The sequence below is a fragment of the Salmo trutta genome, chromosome 20, assembly GCF_901001165.1.
Source record: "Salmo trutta chromosome 20, fSalTru1.1, whole genome shotgun sequence".
NCBI classification, from domain to species: domain Eukaryota; kingdom Metazoa; phylum Chordata; class Actinopteri; order Salmoniformes; family Salmonidae; genus Salmo; species Salmo trutta.
In genome coordinates this window covers 33965388-33986365 of record NC_042976.1, presented here as the reverse complement: position 1 = coordinate 33986365, position 20978 = coordinate 33965388, and the positions used below count along the sequence as shown (strand labels likewise).

Genomic DNA, 20978 nt, shown 5'->3' with positions numbered 1-20978 from the left:
CTATATCACGCTGTCCCACCCCCTATATCACGCTGTCCCACCCCCTATATCACGCTGTCCCATCCCCTATATCACGCTGTCCCACCCCCTATATCACGCTGTCCCACCCCCTATATCACGCTGTCCCACCCCCTATATCACGCTGTCCCACCCCCTATATCACGCTGTCCCACCCCCTATATCACGCTGTCCCACCCCCTATATCACGCTGTCCCACCCCCTATATCACGCTGTCCCACCCCCTATATCACGCTGTCCCACCCCCTATATCACGCTGTCCCACCCCCTATATCACGCTGTCCCACCCCCTATATCACGCTTTCCCACCCCCTATATCACGCTGTCCCACCCCCTATATCACGCTGTCCCACCCCCTATATCACGCTTTCCCACCCCCTATATCACGCTGTCCCACCCCCTATATCACGCTGTCCCACCCCCTATATCACGCTGTCCCACCCCCTATATCACGCTGTCCCACCCCCTATATCACGCTGTCCCACTCCCTATATCACGCTGTCCCACCCCCTATATCACGCTGTCCCACCCCCTATATCACGCTGTCCCACCCCCTATATCACGCTGTCCCACCCCCTATATCACGCTGTCCCACCCCCTATATCACGCTGTCCCACCCCCTATATCACGCTGTCCCACCCCCTATATCACGCTGTCCCACCCCCTATATCACGCTGTCCCACTCCCTATATCACGCTGTCCCACTCCCTATATCACGCTGTCCCACCCCCTATATCACGCTGTCCCACCCCCTATATCACGCTGTCCCATCCCCTATATCACGCTGTCCCATCCCCTATATCACGCTGTCCCACCCCCTATATCACGCTGTCCCACCCCTATATCACGCTGTCCCACCCCCTATATCACGCTGTCCCATCCCCTATATCACGCTGTCCCACCCCCTATATCACGCTGTCCCATCCCCATATCACGCTGTCCCACCCCTATATCACGCTGTCCCACCCACCTATATCACGCTGTCCCACCCCCTATATCACGCTGTCCCACCCCCTATATCACGCTGTCCCATCCCCTATATCACGCTGTCCCATCCCCATATCACGCTGTCCCATCCCCTATATCACGCTGTCCCATCCCCTACATCACGCTGTCCCATCCCCTACATCACCTGCACGGACCACAACAGCATCGTTCAACTCACAGACACACAGACAGAGACATAGACATAGAGACAGACAGACAGATGAACTGCAGTATTCATTAACACTAACTGTGTCTGAAAGCCATCCTGCAATGCACTTACCCCCACTCTCACTCTCTCTCTTTCTCTCTCTGAAGGAGAGAGTGTGCAGTCGTGCTGAATGGTGAAGCCAGGTCTCCCCCTTTCGGTGTGTGTGTGTGTGTCTCCCTCACTGCAGCACATCCTCAGCCGCTTGAGGAACAAACAGCGCACTACACACACACACTGTCACATGGAGCAGCACTCTCTCTCACTCTCTCGCACCCACACACACACCCACACACACACCGAGGTGAAGAGCCCTCCTATAATAAATGCACCCCAGGGCTTCAGCATTGCACATTCCCCAAAGGGAAGGGAGCAGAGAATACCCTGTCCAAAAACACATCCCTAAATAACCTGACCCAAAACACACCCCTGAATAACCTAACCCAAAATACATCCCTAAATAGTGATCAACCCCGCCCCCTCCCCCACCCCCAAATAGCCTGACACAAAACACACCCCTGATTAACCTGACCCAAAATGCACCCTTGAAATAACTGACCCAAAACACATCCCTGAAGAGTCTGATCCAAAACAAAAACCCCTGAAGAGTGATCAAAACACATCCCTGTCCTTGGTGTTTAAAGGTCTGCACATGTAAATGGACTGGAATGTGTTTGATTAGAGAGAGTTCCAGAACAAAAACTTCTGCGCTATTAAATCTCTCTTCTTCTTTCTTTCTCACTCTCTTTACTCTCTTTCCCTCCCTTTTCATTTCGCTCTTTCTCTCTGTCCCTTGTTTTTCCTCTCTCTGCTGTCCCCATCTCTCCTTCCTTCCCTCCCGCTTTCTTTTTCTCTCCATCCATCCCCCTGTCCTTTGCAGCTTTCTTTCACACTCTAACCCTCCCCTCTCTTTCCACTTTCTCCCCTCCCAATCCCTCTCTCTGATGTGGTTTGTCTCTACAGTCATTCTGAGGGTTGTGCTGATCTCTCTATAAGCTGCACCCCACTCCAGTGACTCATAGCAAACATTAGATAGCATGTGCATTCCCCTGCCCTGCACGTGCCCAACACACACACACACACACACACACACACACACACAAGTGTTCATGCAGGCAGACACGCAAACACACACACATACACACAAATATACAAGCTTGCAAGCGGGTAGCTAACTAAACTCAACTCCATGGTGCAGGAAGTTTCTGATGAGCTCCAGTGGAGCAGAAACCAGGCTTTGTGAAATTCAGCGCCAACTACAACGATTATCCCAAGGTCAATACTTTACAAAAAATGCTGTTATGAAACGCTTACCTTCTTTGTTTGCTGAAATCCACACTTGTTAACAAAACTTTTGTCAAATACAACCACCGACCATTTCCTCGTCTTCTGTTGCTCTAAGAGGGCTCTAAAAGGTACATTACCCTACGTAATCTGAGATTCAATTGGCACAGTTACCATTTTATAGCAACAGAAACTAGGAAACAATCGTGGTTGTATTTGACAAACGTTTTATTAAAAAGTATGGATTTCAGCTAACAAAGAAAGGCACGCAACTACAGAGGACAAACACGGGTACAAGGTAAGTGTTTAACAATTTACATTTTTAGAAGTATCAACCTTAGGCGAATCGATGTAGTCGGAGCTCGTCACTGCTTGACCCCTTGGGGAAGATCTTCAAAAATGTATTTCGTCATGGGGTCAAGTAAGCTCGGCTAGCAAGCAGGCAGACACGCAAACACACACACACACCAATATGCCAGCAGTCAAGTCATCCCAAACATGCTCAGCGAAGCACTAAAGGCGATGCTAAAAATAGCTCTGTGTTCTTCTCTGAACTCACTCTCTTACTCCACTCCTCACTCTCTCCTCCTTCTCCTTTCTTTTTATAGCAACGCCAGGGGACAGGGAGGACATTTATAGAAAGACATGCCCTCACTCACTCCTTTGAGCTTGTGCACACGTGTGTGTGTGAGTGAGTGTGAGAGAGAGAGAGAACATTAATAGAAAAACAAGAACACACTCACTGTTCCCTGTCAGTTTGCATCCCAGTTGACAAGATGTTTGCTTACATTTCTCTCACCCACACACACACACCACATTGAAGCAATCATCATGAACATAAGACTTTGGTGGCCTTAGCATAGCACATCGATCTGCAGCGCAACCTAATGTTGAAGATAAAGAGAACTGAACTGCCTGTGGATGTCTAGCCACTGTGTGTGTGTGTGTGTGTGTGTGTGTGTGCCTACACACACACACACAGCACACACACACACACACACACACACACACAGAGTGGCTAGACATCCACAGACAGTTTAGACACTGCTGCTGCTGCTACTATTATTATAATATTTATCCTGCTGCCTAGTCACTTTTACCCCTGCCTACATGTACCTACCTACTACCACCATATCACTGCACATTGATATGATACTGGCAGTGACCTTGAATGTAGCGTACATTCTCATGTTTTTTTTTTACACCTGTTGTATCCTGTACATTCGACAAATAAACTAAAGTTTGATTTGATTTTGTGTGTGTGTGTGTGTGTGTGTGCACGTGGGTGCGTACATTCATGTAGAATCTCACCGTGAAGCTGTTGTTGACATTCTTAGTGCTGGACTCAGCCACACTGGCATCTGATAGGTCCACCTCGTCAAATATCAGAGACTGTAGGAGAGGAGAAAGAGGAGAGAGGAGAGGAAGAAGACGAGGAAGAGGCGAGAGGAGAAGAGAGGAGAGGAAGAAGAGAGAGGTGAAGAGAGGAAAGGTATAGAGAAGAGAGGAGGAAGACCAAACAGAACAACAGATTGAGTACTCTGAGTATGATAAAACACACAAAATGCTAATACACAAAACATTTCTTATCTTAACCCTTGACTACTATGAAGGCAGATCTATGGGAGCATTATCTTAAATATTGACTTCAGGGCTGGGGTCAATCTTAACTGACCTAGACCAAAAAAGAAAAGCCATTTTGAAATCATTATGGGACAAAAACTGACTTGAGAGCTGGTGCACACAACTTCAATATTTGTGAACATTTCCCTATAGATCATAACGCATGATTTACATACATCTGAGTTTAAATTAAAAGCACTTAAACATCCAGTGTTTAGATTCAATCCCTAATGAATGGAAATTCAACTGACCACAACCCTGAATCTTAGGCTGTGTTTACACAGGCAGCCCAATTCTAATATTTTGGCGATAATTGGGCAACAGATCAGAACTGGGATGACATGTAGTATCATATACTTACTCTGTATGAAGAGCTATAAGCATTATACATGATCATATGTTCTATCAGGGCCAGGTAACCTTCCTACTAGGTGTGCAGGGTATTTGCTCCAGCCCCGCTTTAACACCTCTGATTCAGCTAATCAGCTGCTCGTCAGGAACTTGATAAGTTTTATCTGGGTTGTTGGCGCAGGGCTGGATCGAAAGCTTGCACACCCAGTACAGCAGTCCAGGAGGAAGGTTGGCCACTCCTGTGTTATATGAACTGCTATAAGCATTATGCATTATTCTATATGAGGAGCTATAATGAGCCATATGTCTATTGCAATAGTAATAAGAAGCAGGCCAAAGCGACATGCTAATGATGATCTTGATTAATTCAACATAGGCCAACTAACTATAGACCTGATGGAGTAGATCGAAGAATAGCGGCTGTTTATCCCACCTCTGGCACAGACTCAAACACACGGCTACTACTGAGTGAGACACACACACACACACACACACACGCGATGAATGAGAGCAGATTATCCCAAGTCAATGTTGGAACAGCCCCATTCAGTCAGTCAGCAGAGAGCAGACGAGCCAGGGCCTGTTAATAGGAACATGATATCCAATCACACAACCTGCCAGATGATGACATCACTACCGCCTGCCCTGCCGCTGAGCTCTTAAAGGGCTGGAGGCCAACTACAGTGCAGCTGCCGCTGTTATAGTAGAGGAATGCCCCTAGTGTGTGTGTGTGTCTGTGTGTCTGTGTGTGTGTGTGTGTGTGTGTGTGTGTGTGTGTGTGTGTGTGTGTGTGTGTGTGTGTGTGTGTGTGTGTGTGTGTGTTCGTCCTTGAAGGCTGCAGCTGTCAGAGAAATGCCCTGTTTACGACACTCTCCAGGGATGGTATAAGAGCAGGATGGGGACACTAGCCAGAGTATGTGTGTGTGTGTGTGGGCGGTGGGGGTCTGAGAGCTTGTGTGTGGCATGCCAACATAAACATTTCCCCCTCTTCAAGCACTCTTGGCTGTCATGACATGGCTGGTATCACGTGTATGTGTGCGAGTCTGTTTGTGAGGTCTCAGCAATGACAAACACACACACACACGCATGCACACTCAAGCACACGCACACACACACACACACACACACACACACACATCATCCTTATGAACTAACACACAGCAGGATCATCCCTATCGAGCCATGTGACAGCTGTCAGTGGACATACATTACTCAGAGACGGTGTAGACTAAGGCCCTGTTCAAAGACTTAGAAACCCTTCTTTCCTCCCCGTTTAATCTAGTCATGAATCTGTATGTGATTGGATCAGTAAAACCCTTTCAACCAATCCAATTACCTCAAGAAAAGGAAGGAAGGATGGTTGGATTTCGGACGTATTGGAACAGGGTCTAGGTATAGGTGAGTGTGGATGTTGAATGTTTCTCTCGCTCTCTGGCCTCCTCGTGAAAGCTGCGTGTAGCAATGGCGTGACATTAACGCATTCTGACTCCTAGTCCCAATTGAATCCCTAAACTTTAGGACTGAAGGCCAAGGACAGAGAGAAGAGGGTAGCGCCGAGAGTCAACTCAGGCCAAAACACTGTCCATTAGCTAGCAAGCTAGTTGTTCCATATAGAAGGTTCTAGGCATATAGAAAGAGATGCTTGTCAAGGTAGTCTCTGTGGTTGCATTGTGATGATGAAACAAAGCACCTGGCTGCACAGTGCCCTCTAGCAGGCCGTCAGACAGAGGGCCAGACATGTAGCGGACGGACAGGACAGAGTGGAGGTGGTCTGGACAGCGGAAGTGAGGTGTGTTTCTCCCACAAGACAGGAGCAAAACTCCTAGCTTGGATCTCAATGACCTCAGATGGCTTCCTCTCCTGTTCTAATCTCCTGGGTCATGATCACTAAGCACCAAACAGAAGAAAACGAACAGAACCAGGGAACGGCTACCTGGACTTGTCCAGTAAGAAACGCACATTTTTCATGTTGCGTGCCCTAATAATTACCACCCTGATCTACAACAGTCCTGGTCCTGGATGGGAATCAGATTTTAGTGCTGCGCTTGAACAAAAGCCTGCACACCTGACTGCAGCTCCCCAGGACCAGGGTCCTGACCAATACTAATCTACTGTCCCATTGAGAAAGAGCAGTCCTTAGGAAGAAAATAGGGGAGAGAGAAGAGAGGAGAGGAGATGAGATAACAGAGGAGAGAAGATAGCAGAGGAGAGGAGGCCACTTTGGACCATTGATACACATCCATGATGGAACTTTCTAAGCATGAACAGGCTCCTAAGCAATGCCAGAGCAAACAGGCTTTCTAGGCGATGCCGGAGTGAATGCGGCAAGCGAATGTAGAGGGGGAGGGGGGGTAGCCTGTAGTTCTGGAGCAGTAGGTCAAACTCTGGTCCACTGTGGTCCACAGTGTCTTGCTGGTTTACCTGAGGTACACCTGTCCAAAAATGTTATGTTGACTCTTTAGCTAAGACATATTCATTGACCCAATAGAAGAGATGGGAAGAAATGTCAAGACCAGCAGGACTGTAGCCCTCGAGGACTGACGTGACAGCCTTGAAGTCTAGAGGCTAACAGAAGAGTCTAAAGCCTTAAATCAGAGTCTATGGGTGGGCTGAGGGAGGATGAGATGGTACTAAGGTGGCCCGGTCGTGGCGCTGCAGCTGACCCGTATCGACATCAGACCTTCGTCGGATCCGCTAGGCGGTGGTGTGCGGCGAGGCCCTGCCCAGCACACGGACAGAACCCTCCAACATACACGACTCCTGGAAACGCCGCGCAGTGCCCGCTCCTGCCACCGGGCCAGGGCACTGCCAGTCTGAGAGGTCAGGGGTTGGGGTTAGAGGTTAGGTGTTAAATGGAATGCCAGACTGCCACAGAATAGGGAGGCGCAGGAGAGGGTGCTTTGAAGACTGGAAGCTAGGACTAGAGGTAAGGGGTTACATTGCAGGACTCCTGCCAACGAGCCAAGGGAGGGGGTTTGGGTCTGGGGTTCAGGGTTAGAGAGGTAGGGTAAAACAGTTATGAGGGTTAGTTCTGGGGGGAGGAAAGTTAGAGGTTATGTTGGTTAGGGGTAAAGGGTTGGCAGGCTGCCAGAAGCAGGAGAGGGGAGTCAGGGTTAAAGGTCAAAGGGTAGAGGGTAGCGGGGTAAGACGTTTTTTGGGATAGGGGTTCTGAGTATATAGTTAAGGGTAGGGGCAGTCTTCAACCCTGGTCCTGGAGAGCTAGAGGGTTTGTTGCTGTCTATAGTTCCAACCCTGCATTAACACACCTGGTTCAACTACGAAAGGCTGTGGAAATGAGTTACTTCTGGTTTGTTCAGCCATCCCTATGAAAATGATTGTGGAAAGTATAGGGTTTTGGGATAAACGCTGAAAATCAGGTCTGAGGTTAACACAGGCTTAGGAGACCTAATACGTTTTGTTCTATGAGATAATATCAGTCAGTTAACATGACCTTTATGAATTATGAAGCCTTCATGTGGTTTTTTTAAATTAAATAAATGCTTGAAAATTCACAAAAAGTGACATTAGCTGACAAAGATTATCTCATAGACATTTTTTATAAGATCTCTTAAGTCTGTGTTTACCACAGAACTTATTTTCGGTGTTTATCCAAAAACCCTACAAAAACTCAATTAACTTTCCCCATAGGCTTTGTTCAACGAACCATGGCAGAGTTAGTGCTTACAAAAAGATGACATTGCTATTGCTCTCTATATAGGGTGGCTATCTGTCATGTGCTTTTGCTGGGTCTCTAAACTAGGCTGCTATGGTAGTTAATGAGAGCCAGTTTTTCTGACTCTGTGTGTGTATGTGTGCGTGTGTCTGTGTGCGTGTATCTGTGTGTGTGTGTGTCTGTGTGCGTGTGTGTGTCCTACCTTGGCATCTTTGGCGTAGTAAAGTGTGCGTCCTCTCAGTTTAAAATAGCGTTTTTTCCACCTCTGGAATGAACTTGTCTGTTTCAGCAACAGTCCCTCTTTCACACTGGTCTAGAGAGAAAGAGAGAAAGAGAGAAAGAGAAAGAGAGAGAGAGAGAGAGGGGGGGGAAGAACATTGTTAAATGTATCTTCAATTCCCCATGAATTGTCTGAACAGTGAACTAAACTAACCCCAAACCCTGTTTCAATACATTAATTAATACAATTGACAAATATCACATAACCGAAAACACTGACACACACACACCTGTGAAGCCCAGCACGTGTGTTGTACTGTCCAGATAAGGGTATAGTGAGTATGAGCTCTGTGTTAATCCCAGTGACTGGCAGAGTTAATCCTTCTCCCCCATGGAGCATGCTCACACACACACACACACACACACACACACACACACACACACACACACACACACACACACACACACACACACACACACAGTGCCCAAGGCTCACTGGGCACTGACCACACCTCTGTGTTTATCTACAGGAAACTCTGCTGAGATAAAAGTGTGTGTGTCAATTTCATGCATGGGAGAGGAAGGACAGGCTAAACAACAGCAAAGAAAGGAAGGCCATTACAGATCCCTTGCTTCTCTGACCCACTATAAACACACATTGCTCACACTCAGGCCTGACAGACAGAGAGAGAGAGGGAGGGAGGGGAGAGAGAGATGGAGGGAGAGAGTGAAGGAGGGAGGGAGGAGAGAAAGAGAGGGAGGGGAGAGAGAGAGAGAGAGAGAGAGAGAGAGAGAGAGAGAGAGAGAGAGAGAGGAGCATTTCATTCACTAGTTCCCTCTGTTGAACTCAGTGGTCTGAACATGTTTTAACCACTTTAACTAAATAAGCACCTGTCTTCTACTCTGAAATGTGACATTTCTTTAAGATACCATCATAACGTGGAAAAGAAGAGTGTTTGAGCATGTTTCCCCATTAAAAGCTTTTCATGGGACTTTTACAGGCAAACCAGACACAGAGAGAGAGGTGTATGTACTGTCCTGCAGGCTGTCCTGTCTCTGGGACTCCTTTGGTGGAGCCCCTGTGACACCTTAGATCAGGTTTTAACTTCCGACAGTAAACATAAGGCCCTATAAAATCAGAGTTGCGGGAAACACGGACAGAATCACGGAATCCAGACATTAAAACGGCATTCAACAATATTAAAAAACGTATTGAACTTAGTAGGACATTTAAAAAGTGTGATATTGAAAGTGAAAACCTGAAAAACCTGGAAAAGAACTGAAACCTGGAAAAACAAAACAAGAGAAGACGGAATTAAGGAAAAAACTAAACGGGCTCTATAAACACACACACACACACACACACACACACACACACACAACACACATGGAAACGCTGGGTGAAGAACAGCACTCTGGGGGCACACAGGGGAGGGGGCACACACACAGGGAGACCTATTTTTAGCAGAGGAAATGTTCTCTCTGAAGGGAGAATTACAAACAGAGATGGAGGTTTGGAGCTGACATCCTGCCTGTCCACCAGCTGTGTCAACCTAAACACAGCACTCCATCCGCCACACTGTCTTGCTAAGGACATACAGCCTTGGCTACGGCTAACTCAATGGCTCACTAACGTCATACAGCCTGGCTACGGCTAACTCACTGTCTCGCTAGCTAACACAAGCCTGGCTGTAGCTAACTCACTGTCTCGCTAACTAACACAGCCTGCCTGTAGCTAACTCACTGTCTCGCTAACTAACACAGCCTGACTGTAGCTAACTCACTGTCTCGCTAACTAACACAGCCTGGCTGTAGCTAACTCACTGTCTCGCTAACTAACACAGCCTGACTGTAGCTAACAGACTGTCTCGCTAACTAACACAGCCTGACTGTAGCTAACTCACTGTCTCGCTAACTAACACAGCCTGCCTGTAGCTAACTCACTGTCTTGCTAACTAACACAGCCTGGCTGTAGCTAACTCACTGTCTCGCTAACTAACACAGCCTGCCTGTAGCTAACTCACTGTCTCGCTAACTAACACAGCCTGCCTGTAGCTAACTCACTGTCTCGCTAACTAACACAGCCTGCCTGTAGCTAACTCACCGTCTCGCTAACTAACACAGCCTGCCTGTAGCTAACTCACCGTCTCGCTAACTAACACAAGCCTGGCTGTAGCTAACTTACTGTCTTGCTAACAACACACAGCCAACGGCTAACGACACATACCCTCGCTATCACTAACTGCACGATTTGTAAAGGATAGCATTTTGAGCAAATTACTTAAAAATGACTGATTTCCAGTAAAGGGGAATACATAAAGAAACTCTGCAAACATTGGCAATGTGACCAGAGTTGAGCAAGGTTCTGATCCTAGATCTGTGGTTAAGGGCAGCTTCTACTTCTAGCCCATGCAGAGAGGCCCCAAGCCAAACACTGGCCACTCGGCTTGACTGTTTACATGCTTCAAATATTAATTCTCTCCCTTTATGTAGCAGAGTTTAAAGCCTAAATACCTCAACTGGATTAAGGTGAAATACCGCATTACGGACTACCTTATAAGGCAACCGTTGCTCGCCTGTGACGACTATCAAAGAACCAGCGCGTAAGGATTGAAATACCGAGGGACAGGCATGGCGTATGAAGTCATAGCCTTGTTATAGAACCACTAGGGGCGGTTGGTAGGTGGGCAAGTAAGGTCTGCACTAGAAACTTCCTTTACAATGGGACTGGGGTAGGTAGGTAGGTAGGTAGGTAGGTAGGTAGGTAGGCAACTGAAAAAGGGGTCTTGTCACTTCTGGTAAATGTGCTACACACACAGACAATGGTCCTGACACTACATGAAGGAGCGTTTCTCCTCTCATAATGCGCTCAAATCGCTCATCTAAAGGTCAGAACAGGTCTACACAGATGAGCTCACTGTCCAATCAGCAGGCTGCATGGCTAATCCAATCAGAGACCGAGAGACATCATGAGAGCCACATGACTGAGAGAGAAGATAGGAGCAGGAGGGTAAAGCTACCAGAACCACAGTATGATGACTACACATTTAGAGTGCAAAGTTACAAACACCACTGTTTACACATAATACTTTGTGTAACATTCTATACTTACTTTACTAGAAATATTGGACAAGGCTGAAACAAGCTTTGCAGACCAGCTTGTACGTATTCTTCTACTAGGAAAAGAGGCCAGAGTGGAGATGGGGATGGAGAGCAAGACGGCTACAAAAGTCCCTCATAACAAAGTCAGAAGTATAACTTTTATGCCAGGCGAGAGAAAAAGTAGCTTTGCTCCAGTTTGCTGTTCTATTTTCTAGTTTGTCCCTCTTTGGCCCCCATAGTTCCTCTCCTTGTCTCCATCTCCTTCCTGTGGCCAACTGGGCCAGAAGCAATCTATTATTAGCCTGTTCCTCTGCTACACACACACACACACACACACACACACACACACACACACACACACACACACACACACACACACACACACACACACACACACACACACACACACACACACACACACGTTCCCCTGTTACTGGGGAGGGCAGGGCTGCCAGACAGAACTGAACTAAACTTACCACCAAGTAATGTACACGCACACACAACTCTCCCTGGCCTGAATATTGAAACACACACACGCACACGCACACGCACACGCACACGCACACACACACACACACGCACACACACACACACACACACACACACACACACACACACACACACACACACACACACACACACACACACACACACAATGGACAAAGGCTGAGCTGCAACAAGTCCAGCAGCTGCGCTGTGGGGATAAGAGCGGAGCAGGCAGGAGTTCCCTGAAAGGGTAAATTAAAAGAACAGGCCTGCATCCTGTCCCTGAGGATATCATATCCAGCCTCTAGTCTGCCTGCTACACTGCTACAGTTAGGACATAAACCAGCTCCTAACACCAGCCATATCCCCCTAGCCACAAGCCTGCTACAGGGACACAAACCAGCTCCTATAGCTCATAACGCCATGCCTCTTTTTAGAGGATAACCATATCCCTGAGCCCTCTGCCCTATATAGTACCACACACATCAGTATTAGCCCTGTGTCTCTACTGTAAAAGGACTCAGCCTCAGGGTGAAAACTGAGCTTAACAGCCATTGAGGTATATCTGATAACCACCGGACATATATCTGATAAGCACCGGACATAAAGCTCTGCTGCTTCTAACCTAACAGAATCCAGAGCCACAGGGCATACTTCCTGATTCTGTCCAATCAGTACAGAGCCACATACATATGTCACTGCTTCTACCCTATCAGAACTCATAGCCACAGGGTATATCTTGTCAGCCTGCCATGCACACACTCCTGGCTAGCAGAGGAGAGGATAGGCCAAAGATCTTCTGACCAGCACAGCCACTCACCATTAATCAGGGATAAGGAGCCTAAGGGGGGGGGGGGGGGGGGTGGACAGAGATAACATGCGTGCACACACACACACACACACACACACACACATACACCGTCCAAAAGGCTACAAGGGAACAAGCTGTCTGATTCTAAATGGGCCTCAGAAGTCAATTTATGGCCATGCTAAAAGGGACAGTTCCATATGGTAGTGCTAGGTCTAGGAAGGGAGCTGTGTGGGATTCTAGTACAATGGTCCAGTTCAATGGACAGGTAGTGGCATAGAATGATGAATGATTTTTTTTCAGGTTCAGAAAACCATCACTGAGTATTGTAGCTTGGATCCAAATAAACAGTAGGCTACACTTCCATTCCTCCATTCATAAAAAGCCAAAAGGTTGTTTTTGAGCCGACCGGAGTCTTTATAACGAGACAGTTTTACTGAAGGCCTGAGCTATGTCTTCATGGTGACACATGTTTCTGCTTTAGGCCTGTCAAAACCAAATGTAGGGAAACGGGATACCTGGCAAGTTGCACAACTGAATGCATTCAACCAAAATGTGTCTTCAGCATTTAACCAATCAAAGAGGTGGAGGGGGCTGTCTTAAACGACATCAGCAGCACCCAGTTGTTGTTGGGGGTTAACTGCCTTGCTCAAGGGGAGAACAGCAGATATTTCCACCTTGCTGGCTCAGGGATTCAAACCAGCAACCTTTCAGTTACTGGCCAAATGCTCTTAACAGCTAGGCTACCTGCCAATTATAGTAGCCGCCTCTAAGAATAATGTAGCAAATTCCCACATCATAGCTGGTTCGGCACATCTTCACGTCCAACTCTGTTAACCCTGGTTTCAACCCTACAACAGAAGACGAGACAAGACAAAAGCTAGAACATTTCATAATTGTGTGTTGTAGAACAGCTGACTGGAGACCGGTCATTCAGATCAATAACACGAGACGCACAGTTGCGACTATTTCAACGGTAACGGTGCTTCTTTCAATGACGTGATGAAACTTTGAAACAAAGTTGTCCCTTGTAGTAAGGTATTGTAGAAAACGAGTTTCATGAATGAACCAGAAACACTATATACTTTCTGACTTGTCAGAGAAGTATCAGCAAGCTAGGCTAGCTACAGTATTACTGCTACAAAACAGCTTAGCAGGCCCCCGAGGACTGGAATTGCCCAGGCCTGCTGTATATAGTACTCTTCTGTTGGTAGTCGTCAGGTATTATTGTTTATAGTTCCATGTTAATTATTCTTAAACTCAATAACTGCACTTGTTTCCTGACTCCCTGCGCCTACGTTACATAAAAGGACCTGTCTCATCGCAAGTCTTCAGCTAAGATTTGAAATGTTGAATTTTGGAAACTCCAGGACTGTTCAGATCAAGCAAACTTTGTTCTAAAAGTCCTTAAAAAAAAGACCATTGTGAGTCTCGTCTCTTGTATCTGAACTGGGCTTTATACTCTTCTACAAAAACACACACCCCTTAGGGAAACAAAACACATGACTTTCTCATGTGATCACGTGATTTAATGTGAAGTTAATGTGACAACATCTGACAAACGTTTATTTCGATTTTTTATCAAAATGCTTTTTTTTGGCAGAAATGCCTTCTGGAACATTTTAAATTTGATGTGCCTTAATAACAAACGTGTATGCCATCTGTAAATACAAATAAAATTGTTAAATTACAAGATTAGTTGGTTTAGCCATGGAAAAATATTTTTATCTGGACACTTTCTGTTTACCAGAAATTTTTCCTTATTGTAGGCTACTACTTTTAGTCTTAATCTTTACCACACTACATGACCTTCAGCACATGACCTCACACACAACCTCAGGAGGCTGAAAAAATGTGTCTTGTCACCGAAAACCCTCACTAACTTTTACAGCTGCACAATCGAGGGCATCCTTTCAGGCTGTATCACCGCCTGGTACGGCAACTGCACCGCCCACAACCGCAGGGCTCTCCAGAGGGTGGTACGGTCTGCATAACACATCACCGGGGGCAAACTACCTGCCCTCCAGGACACCTACAACACCCAATGTCACAGGAAGGCAAAAAAGATCATCAAGGACAATAACCACCCGAGCCACTGCCTGTTTACCCCGCTTCCATGCAGAAGGCGAGGTCAGTACAGGTGCATCAAAGCTGGGACAGAGAGATTGAAAAACAGCTTCTATCTCAAGGCCACCAGATTGTTAAACAGCCATCACTAACACAGAGTGTAGGCTGCCTACCTACAGACTTGATATCATTGGCCACTTTAATAAATGGAACACTAGTCACTTTAATAATACCACTTTAAGAATGTTTACATATCTCGCATTACTTATCTCATATATATACACTGTATCCTACACTATCTATTCTATACTATCTATTGCATCTTAGCCGCTCTGTCACTGCTCATCCATAAATTGTATATATTCTTATCCCATTCCTTTACTAGATTGTGTGTATTAGGTTTGTTGTGAAATTTGATTGATATTATGTTTTGTTGTGGAATTGTTAGATATTACCTGTTAGATACTGCTGCACTGTCAGATCTAGAAGTATAAGCATTTCGCTACACTCACAACAACATCTGCTAACCATCTGTATGTGACCAATAAAATTTGATTTGATTTGACTTGACATGTGACTCCTTAAAGAGATGGGTGGGGCTAAGGCTTAAGAGGGTGTGAACAATGTTGAATGGGTGTAGACAAAAGAGCTCTTCAGTAGGTGTACCAAAACATTCAAGGGCCATTTTTCTTAAAAAGTGGGGTTACAACTTTCATAGCAGAATTACTTTACCATTGTTCCTCAAATGCAGTGTATGATATACCATTTTGTCTCTACTTTTTTCCAATGTAAAAAAAAAAAATATATATATATATATATATATATCTTAATTTTGCTACATAATACCGAATCAAGGCGGTCGGTCACATATGTGTACCTCTGAAGGTACTTTATGTGTACCTTTGACCTTTTTATACACCAGGGAACAACACTGTACTGTAACGCAGTTACACTTCTGACACTGCCAAAACACCAGCTATGCAGGTGTCGGCTATTGCGTGTTCACACTTGCTCTAATTGAATCTAGGCCTTAATATCAAATGTCCCTGAGCACTGCTACTTTTCCGTTGGTGATAATCGCACAATTATTGACTTGATTCTGGGAAAGTGCAGAAATGTATTCTTCCCAATAAATCCGTGGTCGGTCTCCGTCATGGTAACAGACCTAGTGGCAAAGCAGGATATTCAGGTTGTTGGCGTCTGAGATGTTGTGAGTTCAAATCCCAGGTGTGGTTGTATCTCAAGTGTGCTAACCAATGTTGAGTTAAAGTCCAGTCAATTCAGAAAGAAGATCACCTTTTTCAGCATTGAAAATAATTGGATGTAGAATTGGATTTCCTGTCTATTTCCTGAATACAGTTTGTTGTTGTATATTTACTTTCAAAATACAGTTCAGCTGTAGAAATACATTAAAAGGTGTTTCCACTATTTTCACTTAAACTCAGTAGCTGTTAACTTACTATAAAATAATAAATGCATCTAAACTATACTTAAATTAAATGCAATTACAAGTAAGGCATGCCAAGTTCATTTGCAGGACGGCCAAAAAGTAACCTACCCAAGTGCATTGCAATTGACAGTAAATATATAGCAAAACACTAATATATTACTGTAGAAATGTCCGTAAAATGCCAAAAACATTACACAAAATTAACAGCAATTGCTAACAGTGTAGTTTCATGTTATCACATGTTGAACCACATGATTTCACATTGTGGAAAATTACATGATTTGAAAACGTGTTTTTGGAACACTTCATGTGTGAAAACGTGTTTTTGGAACATTTCACATTTCACATTCGTCCTTCCTGTCCTGGAGGGCAGGTAGTTTGCCCCCGGTGATGCGTTATGCAGACCTCACTACCCTCTGGAGAGCCTTACGGTTGTGTGCAGAGAAGTTGCCGTACCAGGCTGTGATACAGCCCTACAGGATGCTCTCGATTGTGCATCTGTAAGTTTGTGAGTGTTTTTGGTGACAAGCCAAATATCTTCAGGCTCCTGAGGTTGAAGAGGCGCTGTTGCGCCTTCTTCACCACGCTGTCTGTGTGGGTGGACCATTTCAGTTTGTCTGTGATGTGTACGCCGAGGAACTTAAAACTTTCCACCTTCTCCACTACTGTCCCGTCGATGTGGATAGGGGGTGCTCCCTCTGCTGTTTCCTGAAGTCTATGATCATCTCCTTTGTTTTGTTGACGTTGAGAGTGAGGTTATTTTCCTGACACCACACTCCAAGGGCCCTCACCTCCTCCCTGTAGGCCGTCTCGTTGTTGTTGGTAATCAAGCCTACCACTGTAGTGCCGTCTGCAAACTTGATTGAGTTGGAGGCGTGCATGGCCACGCAGTCATGGGTGAACAGAGAGTACAGGAGAGAGCTGAGAACGCACCCTTGTGGGGCTCCAGTGTTGAGGAATATCAGTGTGGAGATGTTGTTTCCTACCCTCACCACCTGGGGGCGTCCTGTCAGAAAGTCCAGGACCCAGGTGCACAGGGTGGGGTCGAGACCCAAGGTCTCGAGCTTAATGACGAGTTTGGAGGGTACTATGGTGTTAAATGCTGAGCTGTAGTCGATGAACAGCATTCTTACATAGGTATTCCTCTTTTCCAGATGGGTTAGGACAGTGTGCAGTGTGATTGCGATTGCGTCGTCTGTGGACCTATTGGGGCGGTAAGAAAATTGGAGTGGGTCTAGGGTGTCAGGTAGGGTGGAGGTGATATGATCCTTGACTAGTCTCTCAAAGCACTTCATGATGATGGAAGTGAATGCTATGGGGTGATAGTCTTTTAGCTCAGTTACCTTAGCTTTCTTGGGAACAGGAACAATGGTGGCCCTCTTGAAGCATGTGGGAACAGCAGACTGGGATAGGGATTGATTGAATATGTCCGTAAACACACCACCCAGCTGGTTTGCGCATGCTCTGAGGACACGGCTAGGGATGCTGGCTGGGCCTGCAGCCTTGCGAGGGTTAACATGTTTAAATGTTTTACTCACGTTGGCTGCGGTGAAGGAGAGCTCGCAGGTTTTGGTAGCGGGCCGTGTCGGTGGCACTGTATTGTCCTCAAAGCGAGCAAAGTAGTTGTTTAGTTTGTCTGGGAGCAAGACATCGGGGTCCTCGACGGGGCTGGTTTTCTTTTTGTAGTCCGTGATTGACGGTAGACCCTGCCACATACCTCTCAAATAGCTACACTGTTTGTATTCGGTCATGTTTCCGCTCGCCTTGCCCTGATTAAAGGCAGTGGTTCGCACTTTCAGTTTTGTGCAAATCCTGCCATCAATCCACGGTTTCTGGTTGGGGAAGGTTTTAATAGTCGCCCGTGGGTACAACATCACCGATGCACTTGCTAATAAACTCGCTCACCGAATCAGCGTATACATCAATGTTGTTGTTCGACGGCCTCCTGGGTGGCGCAGTGGTCTAAGGCACTGCATCGCAGTGCTAGCTGTGCCACCAGAGATGGGATTCGAGCCCAGGCTCTGTCGCAGCTGGCCGCGACCGGGAGGCCCATGGGGCGGTGCACAATTGGCCCAGCGTCGTCTGGGTTAGGGAGGGTTTGGCCGGCAGGGATATCCTTGTCTCTTCGCACACTAGCGGCTCCTGTGGCGGGCCGGGCGCAGTGCATGCTGACCAGGTCGCCAGGTGTATGGTGTTTCCTCAGACACATTGATGCGGCTGGCTTCCGGGTTGGATGTGCATTGTGTCAAGAAGCAGTGCGGCTTGGTTGGGTTGTGTTTCGGTGGACGCATGGCTCTCGACCTTCACCTCTCCCGGGTCCGTATGGTGAGACAAGTGAGACAAGACTGTAACTACTACCAATAAATCAATAATAATTTTAAAAAATTTTGTTGTTCGACGCTATCCGGAACATATCCCAGTCCACGTGATCGAAGCAATCTTGAAGCGTGGAATCAGATTGGTCGGACCAACGTTGAACAGACCTGAGCACGGGCGTTTCCTGTTTTAGTTTCTGTCTATAGGAGCAACAAAATTCAGTCGTGGTCAGATTTGCCAAAAGGAGGGCGAGGGAGGGCTTTGTATGCGTCGCTGAAGTTAGAGTAACAATGATCCAGAATTTTGCCAGCCCGGGTCACGCATTCGATATACTGATAAAATTTAGGGAGCCTTGTTTTCAGATTAGCCTTGTTAAAATCGCCAGCTACAATAAATGCAGCCTCAGGATATGTGGTTTCCAGTTTACATAGAGTCCAATGAAGTTCTTTCAGGGCCGTCGAGGTGTCTGCTTGGGGGGGATATACACGACTGTGATTATAATTGAAGAGAATTCTCTTGGTAGATAATGCATTGTAAGGAATTCTAGGTCAGGTGAACAAAAGGATTTGAGTTCCTGTATGTTGTTATGATCAAACCACGACTCGTTAATTATAAGGCATACACCCCCGCCCTTCTTCTTACCAGAGAGATGTTTGTTTCTGTCGGCGCGATGCGTGAAGAAACCAGGTGGCTGTACGGACTCTGATAACGTATCCCGAGTGAGCCATGTTTTCGTGAAACAAAGAATGTTACAATCTTTGATGTCTCTCTGGAAGGCAACCCTTGCTCGGATTTCGTCTACCTTGTTGTCAAGAGACTGGACATTGGCAAGTAGTATACTGGGGAGCGGTGGGCGATGTGCCCGTCTAGGGAGCCTGACCAGAAGACCGCTCCGTCTGCCCCTTCTGCTGCACCGTTGTTTTGGGTCGCCTACTGGGATCCGATCCATTGTCCTGGGTGGTGGTCCAAACAGAGGATCCACTTCAGGAATGTCGTATTCCTGGTCATAATGTTGGTAAATTGACGTTGCTCTTATAGCCAATAGTTCCTCCCGGCTGTATGTAATAAGGCTTAAGATTTCCTGGGGTAACAGTGTAAGAAATAATACATAAAAAAAACTAAAAACTGCATAGTTTCATAAGAACGCGAAGTGAGGCGGCCATCTCTTTTGGCAAGACAACATCAGATACATGGGCTACACATACTACGACAGAGGGTCGCTGTTTCGCTCTCTCGGATGCCTTCTTCAGTGAGATTGATGAGTCTTGCTATCGGTGTGGGTCTTGGTCAAAATCATCAATATATTCAGAGATTCTGAATTTATGGGGGGGCCACTGGGGGTGTCCAATCAGATTTCAGGGGGGGAGGGGCATGGCCACCACAGGCGATTGGTGGCACCTTAATTGGGGAGGACGGGCTCGTGGAAATGGCTAGGGCGGAATAAGTGGAATGGTATCAAATAAATCAAACACATGGTTTCTTTGTGTTTGATGCCGTTCCATTCACTCTGTTCCAGACATTATTATGAGCCGTCCTCCCCTCAGCAGCCTCCACTGGTGGCTACCCTGGGCCACCCCCTGGACACGCCACTGCTCTAGATAAAAAAAATAGACCTATCAGTGAAACCTTAAACTGAGGCCTTGGAGGGCGGTGGGGATTACACCTCGTCAGCGGTTGCTGGCTAATTTTCCTGTCTCTAACGACACTGTATCGTTGTGTGTGAGGGGGAGGCAGAACAGAACACAGGCTTAGAATTACCTCCCTCCAGGAGAGGATGCTGGAGAAGGGCGGGAGAGAGGGGGGAAAAAACAGCAAGCGACTGCACAGAGGAAGGCTCGGAAGAGGAGAAGGAAGGAGAGAGAAGGGGTGGCGAAGGGGAGGAGAGACACACTAACAACCTAATGTGTTTAGGTTGTTACTATCTCTAAAAGACAGTTTTGTCTCTACAATACAGACCTCTCTTAACACCAGCACGCACACACAGGATGACTGGGAAATAGATGTGAATGAAGACCGGTCATTGTCACCGAGACCCAGACACTCCCTCTCTCTCTGTGCTTTCAATTACCAACGGTCAGCATGTGTTACGACTCACATACACACACACATTGTAAAGATTCAGCTCACTGAGCTCAGTTCACCCATCACAAACTGCCAGGAATTTTGTGTTTTGTGACAGTTGTGTCTAGGTTTGTCTGCTTAGTGCAGGGATTTTTGGATTGGACACACACACACACATATACACACACACAGTCATGGACAGCTGAGTGACAGACACTTAGTTTTCCAATGGCAGTATCAGGTTCCCTCCATGCATGGTCCATTAGTGCTTACAGAACAGGGACAATAAGGCAGCCCCCCGCACCTCTCTGATTCAGAGTTGGGTTAA

At 46.5% G+C, this 20978-nt stretch overlaps 1 protein-coding gene across 6 annotated transcripts in view; it reads right to left on the bottom strand.

The window, feature by feature from the left end:
* The window catches only part of dgkh (diacylglycerol kinase, eta), a 77472-nt gene that overhangs the window by 47892 nt on the left and 8602 nt on the right, over nucleotides 1–20978 (bottom strand). For 4 of the 6 annotated variants that reach the window (XM_029703025.1, XM_029703027.1, XM_029703026.1 and 1 more), the window contains exons 2-4: nucleotides 8344–8454; nucleotides 7132–7281; nucleotides 3806–3886 (exon numbers count right to left, since the gene is read on the bottom strand). In XM_029703025.1, coding sequence (XP_029558885.1) covers nucleotides 3806–3886; nucleotides 7132–7281; nucleotides 8344–8454 — 342 coding nt within the window. The remainder of the gene's footprint in view (nucleotides 1–3805; nucleotides 3887–7131; nucleotides 7282–8343; nucleotides 8455–20978) is intronic. The other 2 variants (XM_029703029.1, XM_029703030.1) reach the window with 1 other exon arrangement.